Raw genomic sequence first — 22896 nt, 5'->3', positions numbered from 1 at the left:
TAAAAACAAAATAAATAGTAGAACTTCATATTTTTTATTAGCCTACGCATCAAGTTGAAAGCACATATTGAACAAGATGATATCTCATCATGTTTTCTCTTTTTTATTATAAGTAGCAGTTTGATCTTTCACAATTGTGATTGAATTTTCACACTGAGTATAAAGCATTTGGTTTGATCATGTCTCCACACAAGGAATTTAAAACTTACTTGAAAGTAGAAAGACAGAGTTGTATTTTAAGCTGTTAAAACATGCCAGGTAACCCTGTGACATCTGATATTCTCTATCCCAGTTTTTTACTTGTAAGTATCCTTTGTACATTTATCTCAAGTGTGAACTGTGCATGAAGATTCATATTAAATTTATTAACTTTGGAATATTTATGTGAATTTTGAATTCCATATATATTATATTTTAGGAGCTGTATTATATTCTTGTATCTATTTGTCATTGAGATGGCTAACTAAAATAACTGAGTTCAGAGACAGAAAAGGGTTCGTCTAATTTCTTCTGCCCTGAAGATTTAATATAGCTTATAATAAATAAATATAAAAGTGAAATATGAGATATAAGGGAAACATAAAATAGAATCTATTATTAAGAGTTAAATAAAAATTATAGTAGATGCATACGTTTGAGCATTTCTGGTGGTAAAAATGAAGTACAAACATGGTTATGAAAATTTTCATGAGCTAAAAATAGTGGTTTCTGTGATTAGCCAGAGCTGGCCTTCATAAGAAATTTTGCATGTGTAGTGTCATAAAGGAAAAATGTGGTACAGAGCTGTGTTCTTACAAACAATAAGTGGGAAAACATTCATTACAAGTGTCCTCTTACCATCTTTCTCCTTTCTCATCTCCTACAAATGTGTATTCAGGGCATGGTAGGACTTGGCACTCCAAAAGAACCCTCATGGTAAGATATAAGTATGGTCTTTAGTTACAGTAATACTACTTCTAGTTTAAGTAAAATAGAGTTAGTAACTTGCTTTCTGATAACATGGCTTTTCAAATGGATTATCCTTCCTGAGACCTGTAATTTCGGACAATGGATGGACTACTTCATCAAAGTCCTCCAAAGGTATGACTAGACTTTAGATAAAAACGTGATAATAGGTAGTTTGAGATTATATTCTATTTTTAGGAGCTTTATTGATTAAATGGAAATATATATCCTTAGAAATTTAATCAGCAAATGGTAGGTTCTTGCCTGACCAAAATGCCTGTGGATGTTGCCCGTGGAAATGGGGTCCTTCCACAGAATCAAAAGAAAAGCACTTCAATGACCTACCAGTGGGAGGATGAGGTACAGTGGTAAGATTTACTGCAGTAGAAATAAGACTGCTCCCAGGTTCCCCATGTGTCATCTCCATCTATCCCGCTGTGGAAGAAGCCCAGCCTTGCCTTCACCAAGCCCAGCAGGGCCAGAGTCCAGAAATTCTGTGCTGTTGACTCAGTCCATGCCAGAGCTGACTGCCATTCAGTCTGTCGTCCTCCGGCTTAGCCTCTGTTTCTGGCTGTGCTCTGGCTGCGGATGCGCTGCCCAGCCCAGGCCTGTGTTTGAGCCTGCCTGGCTGCTGGGGCCAGACAGCTGACAGCTTGCACCTTAGGGCCCATGCTTGGGCTCCTGTGGCTGCTGGGCTGCCATGGCAGCCATGGAGAGGGAACAGAGAACGGAGGAAGGAATGAACCAACAAATGAATGTGTTACTGAGCAAGAGACCTTTGTCAAGTGTAGATTACATTATCTTGGGCTATCCAGTGGACCAGTCTCCCAGTTCTTTGTCTGCTTGTGCCGGACCCTTCCTCTAACCAATCCATTTCATAGATCTTTCTGGGCTTGTACTGACTGGGTCTTTCCCTGACCTCTCCATTCTTTTTCCCAAATTAAATGCCTCCCTTTCATGGTTACCATCTTAGCTTCTACTGCATGTGGGCCCAGCAGATGGGTTTTCTCTGCTGTTTTGTCTCTCCCTGGGTAATCTGGGCTGATGACTAGTACCCAGTTCTTCTGCCCACTTCCGGCATTAGGTCCAGGGTGTAGAGGATGCAGCAGTCACCTGGGGTGTGTGAAGCTGTAGCTTCTTGCCTAATTAAGCTTAGCCAGTTTTGCTTCCTTCTCCTTTATTATTATCTAGCTACCTACGCTAACACCTAGAAAGAAATTGTATGTGGATAATGTTGAAGTTTGTGCTCTAAAAAAACCTGTTTGTAAGGCCAACATCTTTTGGTCCCAAGGAGATCTAGCAGAAGAAGGCGTTGACTCAACCATCATATTAAAATATATGAGATGACTTTACCTTATAAATATAAAATCGATGTTATCAATCCACATGCAATAACTATATCATGTGTTTAGTAATGTTCACTATGATCTGAATAACAAATCATCTCAGTGAATACAAATAAATGCTGGAACTGTAAAGTGTAGCTCTTTGTCAAGGTAATTAAACTAATGTCATATATTAGGATAGTAGATATGATTTTTGGAAGACTTTACTAACTGTAATAACTAATTTTATCAGAGTTTGTGCTGTGATTTTGGGGAAAATTACAGAAACAAATAGCCATTGATTCTACTATACATTCATCCACGGCATTCATCCATAGCACACTGTGTGTTCTCAGTGGCAGTAGAACATGTGCATTCACCTCAAAGAGTAGTCATCGAGGGATGCACAGTAGTGGGCTGTGGCTGTGGGGAGTTAGGTGATGAAGGTGGGGTGCTGTCATGCAAGATTGATTTTTATCTGAGTTCTCTTTTCTAGTGTTTGAAAACTTTATCTCATCTTCTAAATGTTCCTTTTATAAGCACAGGACAAAATTGAATAACTTTGCCAAAGTTGTGCTGGGGAAGATTTTTTAGAAAAAAAATGAATTTTTTCCTTTAATATCTCCACCAATACACCAATACCAGTGAGTGGTTTCCTGAAATTATGAACAGCCCTCTTGCAGGACATTGATTCTCAACCTGGAGAACTGTGAGAAACACTCATATGTCAGCCCGGCATCAGATTACCTCGGCAGGTATAGATGTGGGTTTTGATTAGTGGCATTAAAAAAAAAGTTCCTGATGATTTAATGCACTGACAGACCTGAGAATCACTTTAGCTGTCTCCTGCCCTATTGCCTTGTCTCAGAATTGAAGATCCTTGATTGGTGGTCTGGAACCAACCAACAAACAAAAAAAGCAAAACCCAACCAACACAAAAACAAACAAAAAAGAAGCAACTTTATTTCTTCACTGTAGGGTGATAAGTGGTGAGAGAATTTCCAAAAACCATTACTTCTCTTTTTTGGTGACGAATGAACACTACTATGAAATTTAAAAAAGGGGGGGGGGTGAAAGGAATACGAATGTGAGGCACACAATGGAAATGAAATAAGTTGATGGCAGATCCTGAGTTATTTCACAGGCCTCCACCTTGCACAGGTGAAGTTACAGTGATTTTAAAAAGCAGAAGACAAATACCTCTTCCCGTCACAGGCAGTTTGTATGGTGCCCACCTGTCACAATCACTCACACAGGTTAACTTTTGGTTCTCATAGGTCACCTTTTCTTTTATACTATGAAATTATTTTTAAGAAAGACCTCTACCAAACCAACCCATTGTTCCATCTGCAGGCAGTGTTTTAGAAGAACTTGAGAGAAATTTCACTTCTAATCAAATTGGCAAAATCCTACTATAAATTTGGCATCTACTGAAAGTAAAGCAGTTTTTGGCCAAAGACTTGCAGATAACAAATGCCATTCTTATTTTATATCCATCCAATTAAATCACTGAAATACTGACTTCCAAAGCAACATGAAACTACTTAGATTCTTAACCCCTTTTGACTTAGTCATTAACACCATTTAATAATGCATGGCATTTTCCAAGAAACATACAGTTGGCTTTACTAACTAGTGTTGTTGATGAATTCTATTCATATTACTTCTGACTGGTTTCCATTGTAATTAATTATTGTAAATTAGAATTATTATTTTAATAGAACTGTAATGCTCTCAACAACAAATACACCACTTGTGTGTGTGTCTTGCTGCTCCTGGGACAAACACTGCTGATCTGTGAGACTCCCAGGTCCTCCTCAACACCGTGCTTATCAACAGCTACCACAAATCAGAGGCTGCATCCATCTGTCTCCCCTGGTAAACGGGTGCTTTATTTCTGATACTCCAGGAAGCTTGTTATCTAGCTCTCCTTTATCAAGGATCTGCATTGTTTCTCGATTTTGGGGACCAGAGGCAAAACACACATTGTTATTGCTTGTACTTTCTGAGGTGTTTATGCACATTGATTTTAAGGTGGAGGGGAAGGGTATGGTGATGACATAGGTGTACCCCAAAACCAGACAAAGATATTACAATAAGGGAAAAATTTAGCTTAATGGCTCTCATAAACATAGGTGTAAAACTCATCAACAAAATATTATAATTTTTAAATTGAATGTCCATGAGTATATGGTAAAACCAGCTTATTTTAATTTTAGAACTCCTTATTATCCATAGGAATTTTTTTTGCTTGCTTAATGTTTCAACCCTCTTATTTTAAAGTGAAAATTTAGCAAAAATATAAAAAATTTTATATACAAATACCATAAATTTATCCAATTATCTATTTTACCTAGTATTGATTGACTTCTACCCATCTTTAAAATCATTATAAAAGTTTTATTATATGAATTTAAAATGGTTATATCCATGCCAGATTTGTTCATGTTAATATTTTTAATTCCATTCATTTTGGAGGGATGCATCGTTTTTTTGAAAAATCTAATTAGGGAGTGATTATTTTTAATGTGTTTATGCATATCAGAAAATATTGTCTATTCTATAATTGTGGGTTGGTTTCTCTAGAGTGAACTTGACTTTTTGAACTTCTTATCTGAGTAATTATGACATTCGTTGGAAGTTTGTATCTACACGTTCATTTTTGTGTGGATAACTTTAACTTATATTTAGAGATGCTATTTCATACATATACAAATCACTTTGCTCTGCAAAGGATTTGAGAGGAAAGATGATGTTATTATGAATACTTGTTAAAATCTGTTAAAGTTTAAACTTTACAGATATGTTTTCACCCAACCATATTCATATTTTATGTCAGCACTATTACATTAGCAATATGGAAAGGCTTGCTGTTTGGGTTATAGTATTCAGGTGGCATTTTATTAGCATAAAATATAAAACAATCAAAAGAATATCATGCTCTCAGAACTAGAAATGACATGAGGGTGGAGGGTGTTCATTTTCAGAGACTTTCCAGGCTAGAATTTTCAGGTGTTAGAGCTTCAGTATTTTAAATTGCATTAGTGCTCTTTTGTCTTAGTATTATTTTGTCCACTGTGTTTTTGAGAATTTTGTTTCTTTTAATGAACAATAAAACCCACTAGAAAAAGACTTCTGTCGAGGAACTGTGTTTGTAGTGGTGAAGAGGTTCGGATTTGCAGGCATGGGCGCAAATCTTGGCTCTGCTAGGTAGCAGCTGTGTGATGCAGGGCTCAGTACACGATCTCGCGAATGTCTTTGTGTCTCCTCCTTAATAATGGGAATGATGAGTGTTTTAAGCATAAAACATGTATTTTTGGCCTGTCTCTGCTTCATTGCAAGTGCCACATGAAGGAGCTGCTGCTGTCACTCTCAGCATTAATGCTGTTCACAAGTGATGGTCGTCTAGAATGTTCATCGTTACGGGTACTCATACTTTGGTCATTTTTCTGGTGGTCAGCAATGTCTATAACATCTGAAACAGTGGTTTCTGGAAACATACTCAGATTACAGGAACATAATGAGAGAAGAATTAGTCATTTAATAATATTCATGTGATATAAGTTTTATTATCGAAGAGTAAAGGGTTTACAGCCTTTGAATTAAGAAAATCACCAAGATACTAAGGTTTATTTTAGGAATTTTCTTCATTGTGCTTAAAACAATGGAATATTCTTTTTTTTAATTTGATTTTATTGTTCAATTATAGTTGTCCCATTTCCCCCTGTTGCTCTTCCCTGCCCTGCCCAACCTCATTCCCATCCAAATTTGTGCCAAGTACCTTAGAAATATTCCAAAAGCTTGCCCTGTAGCAACAAAGAACTTCTGCTCCAGACTGACAACTAGGCAATGATTTATTACAGTATCTGCTTTTAACATTATTTTGTCTGGAATGAATAGAGCAGTTGAAGAAAGTCCATCCATCTTTTGGTTCATTTGACATGTATGCCACATTAAATGTACCTTAAAGAAGCAATATATAAATAAGAAATTCTGCTTAATAGTGATGATTATTCATCAAGAAGATAAATCTGTTGACAATAATACAAAAGGAATTCTGTCAAGCAATGTCTGTTAAATTTAAATAAAACATATTTTTAAACCTAAGTGAGTTTTCAAAGCAAATATTTTAGCTTTGCTTCTTTCCAAAAGTTAGCATTACAAATGTGCTCACGTTGGTCTCTTCAGCAAAATGACCACTATCTCCCAAGCATCCCTCTTCTGACTTAATCACTGATTACGTTTGATATGAGAAATTAGTAGAAATAGGATGTGCCCTCCTTACTGTTAATGTTTATCAAAAAGGTGAAAAAAATTGAGCAGCAAGTAAAGATTTTGACAAATACATTTTGTTGTGCTTTCCTGCTGTTAGCAGGAGTTTGTTTTTTAAGTGATTTGGGGAAGGAGGGAGCAAATAGAGTAATTGAGGCAGGAAGAATACCTTGGTAGAATCACAGATTTCTTTCTGGAAATGTTAGACCTGAGTAAAAAAGGCTCGACCTCAGATTTAGAGCCATATAGTTTGTAAATAGACGCTGTGCATTATTGACAAATGATCTCTGTCTGTGTTTCTTTCTTGAACTTCTTACTTATTAGGTTTAATTTCATTTCAGATTATTTATTGGAAATTTGCAGGGGGTGTTTTTTCTGTCATAATTGTTAAAAATAGATTTTGGAGGCCTAGGAGAATTCTGCTTTTTTTTTTTTTTTTTACTATCCACAGTATACTTTTTAATATTAAACTTACCAATATGCTACTTGCTAGTTATTTGATGTTTTCAGTATACAACCAACATACCACCATCCTCTGTAAATTAGTGTTTAGCTTCATGATTGTTTCTAAAGACTTAAATGTATTAGATGTGCAGACTTAACTTTCAGTAAATTCATACATGCTAGCTACGTAAACTATAGTATTTCCAGGATTCTAATTCAGAATCTTGCTGCTCATGAATAAAAATCAACATTGATCCAGTTGGTTGTTGTTGGATCATAGAGGCTTGGTATATCAATCCTAGCAGTTGCTGGCTGTTTCGCTATGTTACAAACAGTACAGCAACACTCTTTCCAGGCTTTACAATTAGAGAGGTAGGTGGTGCTTGTCTTAATGTTCCACACAGGCTGTGTATCTAGTGTCACATGAAAGGAGCACGATAGGAAGGGTGTACACTGGTGACCATCAGGAGGGGAGCGTTCACAGAAGGGACAGGATTTCCCAGACAGATGCTATTGTAAAGGGGGTGGGGTGGAGGCATAAAGAGCTTCATTACTCGATGCTATTAAAAAAAGAGAGAGACAACTTTTATGCTAACTGTTAATTGTACAAAGGAAAACTGCATTTGCAGAAGTTTTCTACTTTTAATCTGGCCTTATCCATTGAAGGTGATAGCATGAATGCAATTACGGTTGAGAGATAACTTTTATAAATTGTATTAACATTCTCACCATATGTAAAAACTGAAACTCAGAAAGATTTTAATTAGCTCAAGCACTCAAAAATAACTTCTGAACTGAGATTATAACTAGGTTTCTTCATTTTTATCCTACCATTGTTTCAAATTAGATTTTGCTACATCCACCAGCACTAAGTCCACTGGAATACATATTTAATATTTTTAGAGTGGAAAATGAATTGAAGAGTTCTCTTTCTCTGTCTAGTTTGTATTCTTGTTTTACTTCTGTAAAAATTGAGGGCCAGTAACTTGCCCAGGGCTATGTAACTAGTTTAGGATGTGTTTCAACATTTCCAGGCCAACTCTGCATGTTAGTGGCCATTCTACTGTTCAGGTCATTTGAAGTATGAGGTATCCAGGATGTATCCACCCATGTAATATGAACAATACAGACATATACTGAAGAAGATACAAGATACAAGAAACAATGTACACAGGACAATGATACCTTAGTCCCCTTCAGATAGGTACCTTGGGACCTCACACAGTTCTCCCAGTCACCATCATCTGCCCTGTTATATTTTCTTGAATTTCAATGATGGTCAAAATTTCTTCTCTTTCAAAAGTGATCTTAGTTTTGGGAAAAGCCAGAAGTTGCAGGGTACCAAATCTGGACTGTAAGGGGGCTGAGTCACCTGGGTGATTTGATGTTTCACCAAAAAACTCAGCCTGAGATGTGATGAATGAGTGGGTGCCTTGTCATGATGAAGCTGCCAGTCACCAGTTGCCCAAAGCTACAGCCTTCTGAATCATCCCAGTAGTTTCCCCCGGGGGAATGTTCAAGCTTAAAGCAAACTTTGATGTAGATTCATTGCTCTACTCGCTCAGTTATTTCAGATGTGAAGTACACATGCTCACTACCACCCCCACTGACTAGTACAGTAAGGTCATCATTATCCACACATGTGTGTTCCAGTCCACTCTCCTTGGCTGCCAGTGACATCAATGTCACTCAACTCATTCTCGTTATATTAATAATAGGTGGACTTTTTCCGGACAGACCTCCTGTACTCTTTCAAAACATTCAGCCAGATTTTGTGATTTGTGTTCCTTTTAAAAGGCATTAAATAATGGATTAAATGTTCATTTCATTTTTTTATTAAAGTGCAGTTGGAATACAATATTATGTTAGTTTGAAGTGTACAGCATAGCGATTGAATGTTAGTTTGTGTGTTGAGTAGGTCGATGTAGTGTTTGACCCTATTACATGGGTAATCATATGAAAGTCAGGCTGTCTAGAAAGGTAGCTGTATGTTCTAGGAATGCTCTGGGTTTTGTATTAATATTGTGTGTGTTTATATTTATGATGGCATAGAATAGCCCCCATTCTTGTGTTGTATACTAACTTTTCTTCTGGTGGTGATAGTAATATTCAGTGATGGTAGGGTTTGTAAAAATATTACATATGTGGATGTCTATTTATATACATACTTATAGATTATTTTTAATCCTCACCCAAGGATATATTTATTGACTTGAGATAGAGAGGGGAAAGAGGGAGGGAGGGAAAGAAGAGAGAAGGAGAGAGAGAGAGAGAAACATTGATATGAGAGAAAGATTGATGGGTTGCTTCCCAGACATCTCCCAACTAGGGACTGAACCCACCACCTAAGTATGTGCCCTGACCAGGGATCAAACCTGAAACCTTTTGGTCTATGAGGCAACATTCCGACCAACTGAGCAACCCGGCCAGGGCTGATACATCTATATTTTAAAGTGGGAAATTGTTGGAAAAGCAACAAGAAAATAAGGCTGTCCAAGTAAGGTAGGCCAAGAAGTTCCAGCTCTGAATTAAGTCTTGGTATGATGCAAAGAGTGATTTTTTTCCCCCTCTCATACATGTATCTGCTCTGGATGATTCCTCAGTTATAGGGGACACTACCAGATTATCTACTTGTCCTGTGTTCGGACTCAGTACTCCTTACCCCAATAAGCACACAAAACACCAGCTATCTTTCTACTTATTGCTTGGATTTCACCACCTCTCCTTTCAGCTTGCACTCCTCGGCCATTTCAGCTTAGAATGGTTCCATTCTGATTGTCAAGCCTCTGTTCTTTCTTTCATTCTGTGTACCTGTTGAAGTTTATGTGATCAAATTTTTAGCTTTAGGGCTAACAGCTCACAAACTGATGGTCTTAGACCAGTTGATTCCTTTTAAGTTCCAACCACCTGAGGAATTTCCCAGAGTTCTTCATCTTCGTAGGGATAGAAAAGTTGTTCTTGGTTAGCAAAAATGTCTTACTGTTGTTATTTGTAAAGCACAGATGTACATACACTACCTAAATACATGTACAGTGTGCCTGTGGTTTAAAAATTCCATGGGTGCAAACAACTAGGGGGTGAAACTCCTTAAAAAGCCCCTTAGCTGGCAGTGATGAAAAAGGTTGAGGAACACTGTCGTACACTTATATAAATCTGCCTTTTTTGGACATTCCCACTTGGATATTACTTAAAAACTTCAAACTCGACTTGTTCACAGCTGAAGTGACTTTTTCGCTGCCCACCCACCCAAACAGTTCTCATCCATTCTGGCTTGTCTCACTTATGGTACCACCTGAGCTTCTGTGTCCACTCTGCCCTGCGACCTTTATTCCCGAAGCATTACCTCGGCTCACGCTGCCTTCTTCCCCTCTCTGGATTATTGCTACAGCTCTTTAACTTACTCTTTCTGCTTCTGTTATTACCCTTGCTCTCATCTTTTATCCACACTACCACACAGGGAGCTTTCTAAAATGTGGTCATCTGCTTAAAAACTCCAAATTTTTAGGGGTCAAAAATCCTATTTCTATTGCATGGCCTACTTTTTCTTTTATTTTTCTTTATTTTTCTGTCCTATCAGATTTATATCTTTTCACCTTCTTGCCCTCCCTGACACACCAGTATTTTGGAGTCTAGCAGATGCCTCCACTGTGCTGTTTTCTTCTGCATTCATGGCCGTTTGCCACAGCTGCTCCTTCTGCCCCTGACACCGAGCTTTTGATTTTTTTCTTTCCTTCCCTAACCCCATGCAACTTCCTGTCTACAGATGTTCAATTTAGACATCATGTCCTCCTAAATGTGCTTTGTGACTAGTTTACTCTACTATTTGGCACACCAAATACGATAAATAGGTATTCTCCGTTCCTTTGTTTTTTCACTAAACAGCTTCTTGAGGAATGACTGTGTCATCTGTGTATCTGCAGCTTCCACAGTAAATAGTGCACATTCTATCTGGATGCACCAAGTGAAAAAAATGACCAAAAGCGGGGGTGTTTTAAAGACACTATTGAATTAACTTTGAGGTTTTTCTGTTTTCTTAGGTACTTACTATATATATATTTCCCCCATAAAATGTTGCATACCAGATTGGGTTGAACTTATTCCTTCATTTCAACGAATGTTAATGACTTTGACCAAACAACTACATGTAAAAAGTAGTGTTGCAAGTATTTAAATATTTGCTTTTCAAAAATAGAATGAACTAATTTTACTCTTTTATTCTTATCTAGAAAATATAGTATTAACATTATTTAATAGGCCAGTTATCAAAACGTGTTTGATGCTGTGTTTTTTCTACCTCTTATCCTATTTAGCTAAAGGACACAAAATCAGCAGATCAGAAAACAACACTACTTCATTTTCTGGTGGAAATATGTGAAGAAAAGTACCCTGATATTCTGAATTTTGTGAACGATTTGGAACATTTGGACAAAGCTAGCAAAGGTTTGTGCTTTTATGGAAAACATGCCGCTGTTCTGGGTCTTCGGTTCATAAAGACAGAAAGTAATGCCTTTTATTTGAGCGTACTTGCTCTTCTGTCACGGTGTTTTCATACTGAGTGCGTCCTTTTAAAAATGGAAGTTGTAGAACATTTGTTTTATGAACTGTCATTATTGGAGCTACGAGTCTAAGTTGAGTTGATACTGAGGCCCTACCTATATTTAAAAGTCAGTTTAAACCTTAGGCGCGCCTGCCAGCCCCACCTCTGCTGGTAAGCCTGCCCCACTGGTAGCCAGCGTCATGCTCCCTTGATTCAGTGTCATACACTGGGGACACGTACTTGGGGACTATTGCGTATCTGAGCCAAGCACAGGTAATCAGTGTCCCCTGTTTGCTCAAGTCCTGAATCTGTCTCCACCCGCCTTGCAGGTGGAGCCTGCTTTCCCTGTCCAGGTAGACACCGAACCTCCAGAGATTCAGTTCACTCCTTTCCTAACCTGCTTCTACCCCTGACTGTGGGTTTAGATCGGTTTATAAATGGTCATAGAAAGAGTTAGAACCTATTATTAATACTTGGGTATGATATGATCAATTGTAATTTTTGATTAGTTTTTATTTGTATATCACGTTGATCTTATGGGAGGCTCGAATTTGGCTCCCAGCAACCCATTTACGAACGCACACCTCTATGAAGATACACAAATGTTGAAATGGTGACTGTCCTCTTTGTGTGGAGCACTGGTCATTAGCAGTGTAAAAGTATTTTATCATTTGTTTATTTCCTTCTTAAATTTGGAATTTGTCAACTTAAATATATATTTTTTCCATATTATAGTGAATACTTCTTAAATCAAAAAACTCACTTTTATCATTCCCTACCCCATCTAAATTATTTTTCCTTCTATAAAATGGGGATTGCAGTAATTTACCTGCATAAAAGCATGTGATTCAATGAGATGATATATTCTTTGACACTTTTTCCTGAGATGTATGTTTTCAGGGTGTGGATGGGTGCTGGGAATATTGGCCTGAATTTCTTAAGACCAAAACTAAACCTTTAACTTTACTTTTCGCTCCTGCCTCTCAGTGCTTGAATGGTAATTGAATTACTTACTTTCTCTTTGTGCTACTTTAAAATGTGCTTGGTATAAGAATATTGTGTGTGTAAAATTTGAGAATGAAAATAACTGAAATTAAACAGTGTGAGATAGGGCCAAGAGGCATAGAAGAAAAAAATTTAAAATAATTCGGTGACTCTCAAAAATAGTTTTTACGTGGTCAGTTCTTTAACTGAGGAAAAGTGACTTTCCTAAATGAGATTTCTGAAATTTTGGAGTAAAATGTGAATTAACAATGAAGAAGAATTGAAAATTGGTGTTCTTGACCAACATTATCTTTTATAAGTAACAGAATGGTAGGTGAAAAAGTGGTGCAAAGTGCCTTGAAATATAGTGAAAATTTCCTTCTTTTTTTCTCCTAGTAAAAAGGTAGATGAGTAGTTAATAGCTTATGTCCACATCAGGTGTTGAGCAGGAGTTAAAGTAGTGCGGGCATTATCTGCCAACAGCTGCTTGTGTTTCTGATCTCTTCACCCTCTTTCCCGCTAGTCCTAAAACTTAACGGTAAGCCTGGACTTACTTGTCTTGCAGATGCAGTCGGTATCACAGAACTTATTTTCTGGCAGCTTTTGCTTGTAAATTAAATTTTTGAAGTATCATTTATCATGAGTCATTTGACTGTACGTAAAATTCTGTACAAATATTACCCTACTTTACTTTTGAAAACTGTTTAACTTTCATAAGGTCTTGCAGAGTTGTAACTTGGTAATTAGTTCTTCTGTTTGTTTTCCTTTTTGGTGTTTCTGTGGGGCAGTAGGGGCCTTGGAGGCTTTGGCTTCCATCTGTTATAGCCGAGGAACGCGTATGTGGATGGGTCAGCAGATACTGCTAATGTGTTTCTCAGGGAGCAGCAAACTTCATGTTTAAGGTGGAGTAGCCACTACTGAGATCATTGTTTTTATAGTGCAGGTAATTGTGGAGCGTAATTTCTTTCTATGCTTATATTACCCCATTAATGCATGAGATTTTGGAGGAATAAATGTAAGGTTTTGGATGAAGTAAGTTGGTTTGCTTTGGAGTATTTCAGTGCTCTTATATATCATTATTTTAAAGTTTCTAGATTTGCAATCTCCATAGTGAGCTATCTCATGAATTAAAAAGTACCTTTGTTTTTTGAGACATAACAAATCTTGGCCATTAGGTACTCTTGGATCAGCAGGGGGAACTTTCATTGCAACTAATGAGCTTACCCGGATGACAATTTTCAAAACTCTACTTCATTAGGGCTGCTTCTTTTCTGAGAGATAATAGCTTACAGCTTATCTGTTGTATTTCAGTGAAAACTATTTCAGGTCATTATTGTATTTCTGTATACGATTGTGATAGTTCTTTCCTTTCTGGACTTCTAAGGGTTGAATACATTTTCCCTTGTCTAAACAAGTGAAATTAATGAACTCTAATCTATGAAGGTTTTATTGATTATTTCACACGACCTGCTTCATTAAATTGGAATGATTTTTTTTAATGAATAGAAAATATGACAAAACTGTGGAGTTCTTGGTGTATATTAAAATGGAACAAAGGTAAGTTTACAATGTCACCTTGTTCACCTCTGTCCTTTGTAGGGTTATCATACCTCTAGCATATATTTCCACTATTCCCTAGGTAGTCAACTCTGAATTGTAGAAGCGCCATGCGAGTTCACTCTGTAACTTACTCACTCATTCATTAAACCAGCATATGTTGTGTGGTTAGTCTGTGCCAGAAACTGTGCTCTTGTCTTGCCTCTGATCCAAGGCATAGTGTCTGACTTAGTGCAGTCGGGCTCTGTCACTCATACCTGGCTTCTGTCCCAGCTGGCTCCTCCCTGTTACTTTCAGTGCCCTTTAGTTCCTCCTCCTCTTCTATGCAACCTTTAAGTGTTGCTGCTGTTATTAGCCTACTACTGAGCCCTTCCCTTTTTTTCTCTCTATAGCTTCTCCTCAGGTAATCTCTTCAGGTCCCAAGAGCTTAAATACCATCATAACATTAATGACTCACAAGCTTTTATCAGACACTTTTCTTCTAAGCTCTACACTTGTAGATTCAGCTTACTTGCCATCTCTAGCTACATCTCAATTTGTAGATCACGATGTGCCATAAAATGTGGCTGTTGACTCTTATACCCTAGACCTCTCCTGCCCAAAATTTAATTACTTGAGAAAATCCTCCTTAGCCCCTTTCATTCCCTTCCTTTCTCTCATTTGCCCTTTTTACCACCTTTTACCATCTCAACAGAGAGGTCTGTGGTAGATTCTAAGTTCAGTCTGTGGGGAGTAGCAGCTGTGGCCTGAATTGTCTACTTTTCTCTTTCATCAAGTAACAAATAAATGTCACCTTCTCTTTGGTGCTTTTTTCTGGTCCTCACTGGCAACCTCACCAAAGTCTCTGTGTATTCATTACACTTTGTCCTTAAGGATAAATTTATAGGTTTTGCAGAAAATCTTAGACCACTATTTAAAAATTCCTACCATGTATTAGATACCATTCCTGGAACTGCTGGGAATGTAATTAGCTTCTAGAAAAAGGGCAATATCCCATGTATTAGAGTGGATTTAATGATCACCCATTTTCATTTTTGTCACATTTTTGTTTCCACATTTTTAGCTTTTGGGAGCATTCTTTGATATATTTGATTTTTTTCTCTCCATTTTAAAGACCTCTCTGCTTTTAAGGCTCTATTTGTTTGCTTTTAGCTAGTAATTTCTTGGTCTAATCCAAATATTTGTCTATTTAAATATATCTCCTAGTTTTCAATTCCTCCTGACTTTCCAACATTTTATGATAAATGCCTTACTAAATACCAAATGTTTGTCTTTTATTCACCTACTGTGAACACTTAGAACACTTAATTTCCAGGTGGCTGCCACCTGGAAACTGCACAGTGTTTGAAAATTTCAAATTCACCTGCAGTAACAAGCACAAAGCATTTTCAAAGGCTTCCATTAACCTCCTTATGCTATAGACCTCAAAAATATCAATTAAAATTTATTAGTGAGTTTTGTAGAGAGAATATATATTTTGAGTATTCAGCATTATTAATTCAATTACATTTTATATTTTAAATGTAATTGTCAGTTCACTAAAATTTTATTGTGTAGCAAGTTAACAACCTAAGTAACATTGTGTTAGTTGAAACCATTATGTTATAAAGGCTGTAGGTTGGGGCCCCATAATTTTCTGAGATAAGTAATTCATTCCATGTCTTAAATCAATTGTAGGATATTAAAGTTTTTGAAAATACACATTTTTGTCCATTTCTCTCAATACAGTGAAGTAATTTGATAGTACACATTGTTGCTGGGAGGGCATTTATATTAAAATAGTTTTGTTGGAAAAGACAAACATGTAGGATATTGCTTTCATTGAATTGTCAATGAAGCACAAAAAATCTATATGCTCTTTTGGGCTGAATTCTGTCCCGATGCAGTGAAGCCCCAACTCCATGCCTGAGAATGTGACTATATGTGGGACAGGGCTTTTAGAGGTGACTAAGTTAAAATGAGCACTTTAGGGTGGGCCCTAATTCAGCCTGACTAGTCATCTTAGAAAAGGAAAACTGGACTCAACAGAGAGACACCCGAGATGTGCACACACAGAAGGCAGACCACTGAGAACACAGTGAGAAGGTGGCCACCTGCAAACCCAACGGAGGGGCTTCAGACAAGACCGACCTACTGACACCTTATGCTGGACTGTAGCACTTTGAGGAAATGGATTTTTGTTATTTAAGCCACTCAGTGGCATATTTTGTGATGGTAGCCCTAGCAAACTAATACGCTCACTTTTCTGGTTTAGAAATGTCTGGCTACAGAATAGAGTAGCCTACCTGAAAATTTTTTTATTTCATCAGATCAGTTGAAGAAACAGTCCTAGACCTGCTGTGCAGATTGTTCATTCACTAGTAATCAACCAGGGAATGTCAAAGGTTCTTGTACAAACCTTGAATTATCACGAGATTCTAAATAATTACAGGTGTGTCTCAATTCCTTTTTTAAAAATAGACATGACACATGAATTAGTACACGTAGAAAGAAACATTGAGGTATTTTTAATAAATATATTTATGACCTGGCTGGTGTAGCTCAATGGATTGAGCGCAGGCCTGTGAACCAGACAATCTCGGTTCGATTCCCAGTCAGTGCACATGCCTGGGTTGTAGGCCAGTTCCCAGCAGGGGACGCACAAAAGGCAACCATACATTGATGTTTCTCTCCCTCTCTCCTTCCCTTCCCCTCTAAAGATAAATAAAAAATAAAATTAAAAAAATAAATGTATTTATGAATACTTACATTTCATTTCAGGGTTAGATCCATGGCATCTCTTAGAGTTTATTTTAGAATGCATTCATTTATACTGAATTGTACTGAGTCTTTTTTTTTTTTTTTGCCTTTTACTGACCACATCCCAATGTATACTTTTTTGCCACATCTCCCTGTTTTGCTAATGTAATAGTTGTAATTTTATTATAAGCAAGTAGCTGATAAAGGCTACTTATACTAAATCATCTTTTGACACTTTCCAAAATAGGAGAAATGGATAGATGGTTTTACTTATATAATTTTCACCCCTGATTCCATGGAAATGGTATAAGCATTTGGTGTTTCCTAGCTGGCAGCACTGGTTTTACAGGTTGGTGGCAGAGTAACAAGCTCTGTCTATGAAGGTAGTCTATGACTTCTGGGTAGTTGGCCTCAATGATCTAATTTGACAATCTGCAGCCATCTAATAACTATACTTAGGAACCATAATTTTAATATTATTACAAGTCAAATACAGAAAAGCTAAACTTTTAAAAATTGCAGTTTATACAAATTTTTGCATATACTTAGTAAAAGGGCAACACCTCTAAACTTAATACTTGCACGGTGTGCTGGTCGGGATCCACAAGGCCCAAGTTGCCTGATGAACAGCCTTTTGTTTTAAATTCTGCCTGTTTATTTTCAGGGATTATCTATGAAGAGTTGGCATCAGAAATTTAAATTGGAGGCTTTCATGCAGTATTGTACAGTGCAAATATAAACTGTTTTGGAAGGCAGCAGATAGGAATTTAGAAAGAAACTGCCAGAATGTCTGTGAGGCTGAAGGACTCTGTGGACTGAGACTGAAGAGCATCGGGCGTGGAGGAACCACTCGCAGTAGAGATTGGTTTTTTAAGATACTGAGCTAGGAACATTTCCTGAGTTGGTCGGTGCTTGGGCTGATAGATGATGATGAAGAAGAAAAGTACATCAGGAAGCCCTCTATATCTTTTTGGAGGTTAGCAGATGGAAAGTGGCATCAACACAGCATTAATCTTTTCGAGAAACTAACAGTTTATAGTGTTTTCAGATTTTGGGCCAGCTACAGATTTGAAATAGCTACTCAAACAGTTACATCAGTGTCACCTATGAGCCATAGCTAACATCAAATAACAGGGCAGGGTCAACAGTGACGACCAAGGTCTTGGAGCTCTCTCACACTGCTGGCTGTAAAGTTATATTTACTGCCCCTCAGTTTGCAACCTGAGGTGGGAAATTACAAACAAGGTAGATGAAAGAAAATTTCAGAATGAAAGCATTCTGAAAGACAGCTTAACAAAGCAAATGTGTATGCCATCAAGAAATCTAAGCTTGGATGGGAAAAACATATTTATGGCAATGGGCTGAATCTCATTGTGCTCAAGGCTGACGTGGGACCAATGGGGAGGCGGGGAGTTGATCAGATGCAGCAGGTAGAATTGCCTGCACTGTTTGCGCAGCTTACAACATGTTGAATTAGTAATTATATTAGTTTTGTGAGACTGCCATAACTAATTACCACACACTGGGGTGCTTTAAATGAGAAATTTTTCAACTACCTGTTGAGGAATACAGAAGTCTGAAATGAAGATATCAGTAGAAATGGTGCTTTCTGCAGGCTTTCAGGGAAAAACCATCCAGTGCCTCTCTCTGAGCTTCTAGTGGTTGCCCGCAGTCCTTGGCGGTTTTCTGCCCCATCTCCTACTGCCTTCTTTGTGTCACTGTGCCCTCCCCATCCCTCATAAGGGCACACCAGTCTTTTCCTTTAGGGCGCACCCTAAATCCATGAAGATTTCTCAAGATTCTTAACAGATTCCCTCTACAAAGATCCTATTTCCAAATAAGTTGTGAGCTGCTGTGTAGACATGGATTTGCGGGGGGGGGGGGGGAGACACTATTCAACTCAGTCCCCTCTTGTCATCAGTCCCATAACTGATGGAGGTAGCATTATCATCTTTGAGTATCAGGAAACAGTAAGGGAAATTACGCTGATAGGTAGATATGGAAAGCATTTATCACTAAGTCGTGAAACATTTTGGTGTTTAACAGTTGTTGGTGAGCTTATGGAGCATCCTTTTCTTAAGTCTATGCAAATACTAAAGCAGTTAAAATCTTAATATGCCTTAAATTCATAATATGCCTCTGAATTGAGGAGTTTTTGTTGACAGATAGTGACAATGACAGTAACTCCAATAAATGATTTCAGTGGGCAAAATAAAAATGTGATCCTAGTTAGATTGTGCAGGCCACACACTGTGGGGGAGGCTGTTATTACTCTGAAGCTGGACAATTGGGATTCAAACCCCAGATCCACCAGTTGGTAAAGGCATAGCCTTAATGAGCTCCTTATTCTCTCTGGGGCTTAGTTTTCTTGTTTTTTGTTTTTGCTGTCTTTTTTCTTTTCTTTTTGACCTATGTAATGAGGATTGTATAATTGTAGTAAGTCGGAGGTTTGTAATGAGGATTAAATAAGTTAATATGTGTAAATATTGATAAAGTTTGAATAGCACCTAGTAAGCACTACATAAATAGTCTCTGTTTGTTGTAGTTGTTGTTGCCGTTATTTTTAGATGATTTTTTCTTGTTGACATAGATCTGCCTGTGGTGTCAGTAATGGTTCAGGTAAACATGAGTCTCTGTGAATAATATATTGTAGACTTTTAATATATATTCTTACAGGATAAGACACCAACTGTGTCTTACCTGACACTTATGTAAGCTTTAGAATGTAAGAACTTTATGGATTTGTTATTGAAAAATTTTTACACTTTTCTAAAAAATTAGAGAATAATATCCATCTAGGAAATTACACAAATCATGAATGTTCAGCTCAGTGCGTTTTCACCAATTGGACATATAAGAGTAGGGAATAGAATTTGAAAAATGAGTTCTATTTTTCCTCTGTGCTTCAGCGTGACACTCTATTTTGATAAGATTTGAACTTTGATAAGATTTCTTTATGGAAACCCTGTAGAAAAAGGGTTTCTATTACTAAATAACTTTTGAAAAGAACTAGTCTTCCAGTAATTCTTCAACAACTTGGAGATTGTTTTTTACGGGAGTGTTTACATGTTATTTAAAAAACAATTTTATCAGCCCTGAGAAAGGCGTGCCCTGTGAAAATATGAAGTAACACTTAAGATCAGTGATGTAAGTGACAGAGATGTCCAAAAAGATGTTTACTTACCTTAAAAAAAACTAAAGGGAATGTTGACCCCTCTGGAAGAGGTCATCTTTAAGGATGGATTTCAAACAGCTCCATAGGGAGTCCCTTTGTTATGTACCCGTGTCTGTCGCTGTGATGGCAGCTTCTCAGCAGCTGTTTGTCAAGCTAGTTCTTTTAAGGAAAGAAGTACTAGTGCTTATTAATGGTTTTTTATTTATTTTGACACTATAAAGAAAGAACTGTTCTCCCAAAATTGATTGAATTCTCACTGCATAGTAGATACTGTCCTAGGTACTAGTATAAGCTAGGATGAGACTTGACTTTGAGTGACAGGAAAAAAAATAACAGTCTCTTAAATAAGATTTATTCATTCACTATTTCATAAGTTGTTCATATAATGCCTCTTCTGTCCCAGGCTCCATTTGGGGTACTGGATACAGTACATGATCACAAAGAAAAATCTCAGCTCTCTGGAAGTTTACATTTAGTTTGTGGATGCAGAGCATACACCAAAGAAAGCAGTCGGCGTGTGTTATGTCAGATAGTTAACTTTGGAAGTCCAGGGCAGAGTGTTTTGGAATTTATGCTGAGTGGTCAGAGAGGCCTTGAAGAGGAGGTGGCCTTTGTGCAAAATTCGAAGAAGGTGCGAGGACGCGAGGCCTTTTGAGTATTGGAGAGAAGCACTCAAGGCAGAGGGAAGAACAAGTGTACGGGCCCCAAGATACGGAACTGGGTCGAACAGAGGGAGGAAGGCGGAGGGTTAGCAGATAGGTCAGAAAGGTGACCTATCCTGCAGGACATTTTTGGCCATCGTAAGGATTTGCATTTACTCTGAGATGGGGAGCCGTTGGAAGTGTTTTGAGCAGAAGGATATTTGACTTGCATTCCCATAGGATGTTTTCATTGTTGTGTTGAAGGAAAAATGTAAAGGACCAATAGCAGCAGAAGGACAAAACCATTTGGATGGTTTTAATAATAATAATGCAAGGGAGAGAAAAAAATGTTGGGTTAGGCCAGGAGGAGGTACCAAGTGTGGTGGGAAGGGTTTAGACAATGAATCTACATGGAAGGTAGAACCAGCAGGATTTCCAGTGATTGGGTGTGTGGAATATGGCAGAAAGAGAGGAATCACCATTGACCGAGATGATATAGGAGTAGACTCAAGAAGGAAGATGAGCAGTTCCATTTTGAAAATGTGAGTTGCCAATGTCTATTAAACATCAAGGAAAGATGTCCAATGGACAGTTGGAATTCAGGGGAAAGAGCTAAAAAATTTTGGAATTTTTTAGGTCTAGAGATGAACAGGCCGGGACTTGTTAGGCAACATGGTCTCCAGTAGCCATATCAGAGAACTCATCTCATAATTTGCATGTCAGTCTGTCCTTCATGTTTACAGTGGAGCACATCTAAAGCAACAACACCTCCCTCCGGTATACATGCAGACAGAACTGCTATCCTGAGAGGACATTTCGATACTGTCACAAACAACTGTATTATGGACCACTTTTGTCTGGCATTTGTCATGTTCTTCAACATCTTGTTTATAGAAAGGGATTCTCAAATTATTACATGTAAACATGATATGCTATGAGATAGGCTTCTCCCACTAATATTGTTTTCTCTCCTAAAAAGCTATTTTGCCTTTAAACCCTCTTCGTAGTTGAGGAATAAGGCTGCTTATGTCTCCCTGGTGAGAGTGACATGGGACAACAGAACTGACTGGCACCTGTCACTGGCAGTGACCGTGATCTCCTCTGCTTGCCTTGTCCCTGTCCTCGTTCAGGTTCCATGGCAGACGTAGGCCGTTCTCATGCAGTGTGATGTTAGCAGCAACAGCAAAACCCTCACTGCAGAGAGCACAGCAAGTTAACGGGGGCGGGGGGGAGGATGCAAGTTATGCTGTATTTGTGATATGGGTTCCATCAATAATCAGAACTCAGGGAGGAAAGGAAAGCTGAGTAGAGGAAGGCAGGGCTCTTGGTGAGGATAATAACTGGCTTTTGTTTTTTTCAACTTCTATTTTCCTGGTAAGAACTAAGCTGCAATTTATTTTGAGTTTGTGCTTCTTTTTATTTATTTTTAGAGAGAAGGGAAAGGAAGGAGAAAGAGTGGGAAAGAAACATCAATGTGTGGTTGCCTCTCATGTTTCCCCTACGGGGGGACCTGGCCTGCAACCCAGGCATGTGCCCTGACTGGGAATTGAACCAGTGACCCTTTGCTTCACAGACCGGTGCTCAATCCACTGAGCTACACCAGCCAGGGCTGAGTTTGTGCTTCTTTACCATCTTGTTTCAATTTCATACATTTTCAAAATAGTAATGTGTTTTATAATGGTATTATAGAACTTAGATTTCGTTATAGACCTACTTAGTAGTACAGATTTTTTTAATGATACTGAAGTTTTGTGCATAACTTGCATTTATGAAATATTCTTATAGTTTTATAAAAACACTTTTATTATTACAATCTTCTAGGAAAAATTGTTTTGTTGGAAGCCTGAAATGCTCTAGTCTCTAGTTTCTTTCACTAAATAATTGTGTCAGTGAGTGTCGGAAGGTTAATTTAGGTTGAATGTTTAAATTGTTTTATGGTAATAAGTTGTTGTTCAAGCATTCTTTAAAGAAATTAGTATTTTTGGAATATATTATGAAACTTAAGAGTGAATGTCATTCTTTGTAAGCTTGTTATAAAGTCAACAATTTCAGGACATATTCAAAGAAGATTATTATTTCATTACAAAGATTACTTAAATATGTGTAGTAAGCTCTACTCACCTTTCTTATCTGAATTTGTAACATGATAAATCACAGAAGCCATCATATTGCAGAAAGCCTATATCCATGATTGCATTAAACTTAAATATTTATAGTTATGATTTTAGTTTTTGTTCAAAGCTTGTTTAACACCTCTAGAGTACAGGTATTATAATG

At 37.6% G+C, this 22896-nt stretch overlaps 1 protein-coding gene across 2 annotated transcripts in view; it reads left to right on the top strand.

The window, feature by feature from the left end:
• DIAPH3 (diaphanous related formin 3) overlaps positions 1–22896 on the top strand; it is a 470657-nt gene that overhangs the window by 270365 nt on the left and 177396 nt on the right. For both annotated transcript variants that reach the window (XM_053665456.1, XM_053665455.1), the window contains one exon: positions 11297–11426. In XM_053665456.1, the coding sequence (XP_053521431.1) occupies positions 11297–11426 (130 nt within the window). The remainder of the gene's footprint in view (positions 1–11296; positions 11427–22896) is intronic.

Source organism: Artibeus jamaicensis, unplaced genomic scaffold, assembly GCF_021234435.1.
Source record: "Artibeus jamaicensis isolate MK-2021 breed Jamaican fruit bat unplaced genomic scaffold, CSHL_Jam_final contig_415, whole genome shotgun sequence".
In the NCBI taxonomy this organism is placed as follows: Eukaryota; Metazoa; Chordata; class Mammalia; order Chiroptera; family Phyllostomidae; genus Artibeus; species Artibeus jamaicensis.
Note: the sequence above shows the minus strand (reverse complement) of the source record. Positions and strands in the feature narration are given on the sequence as shown.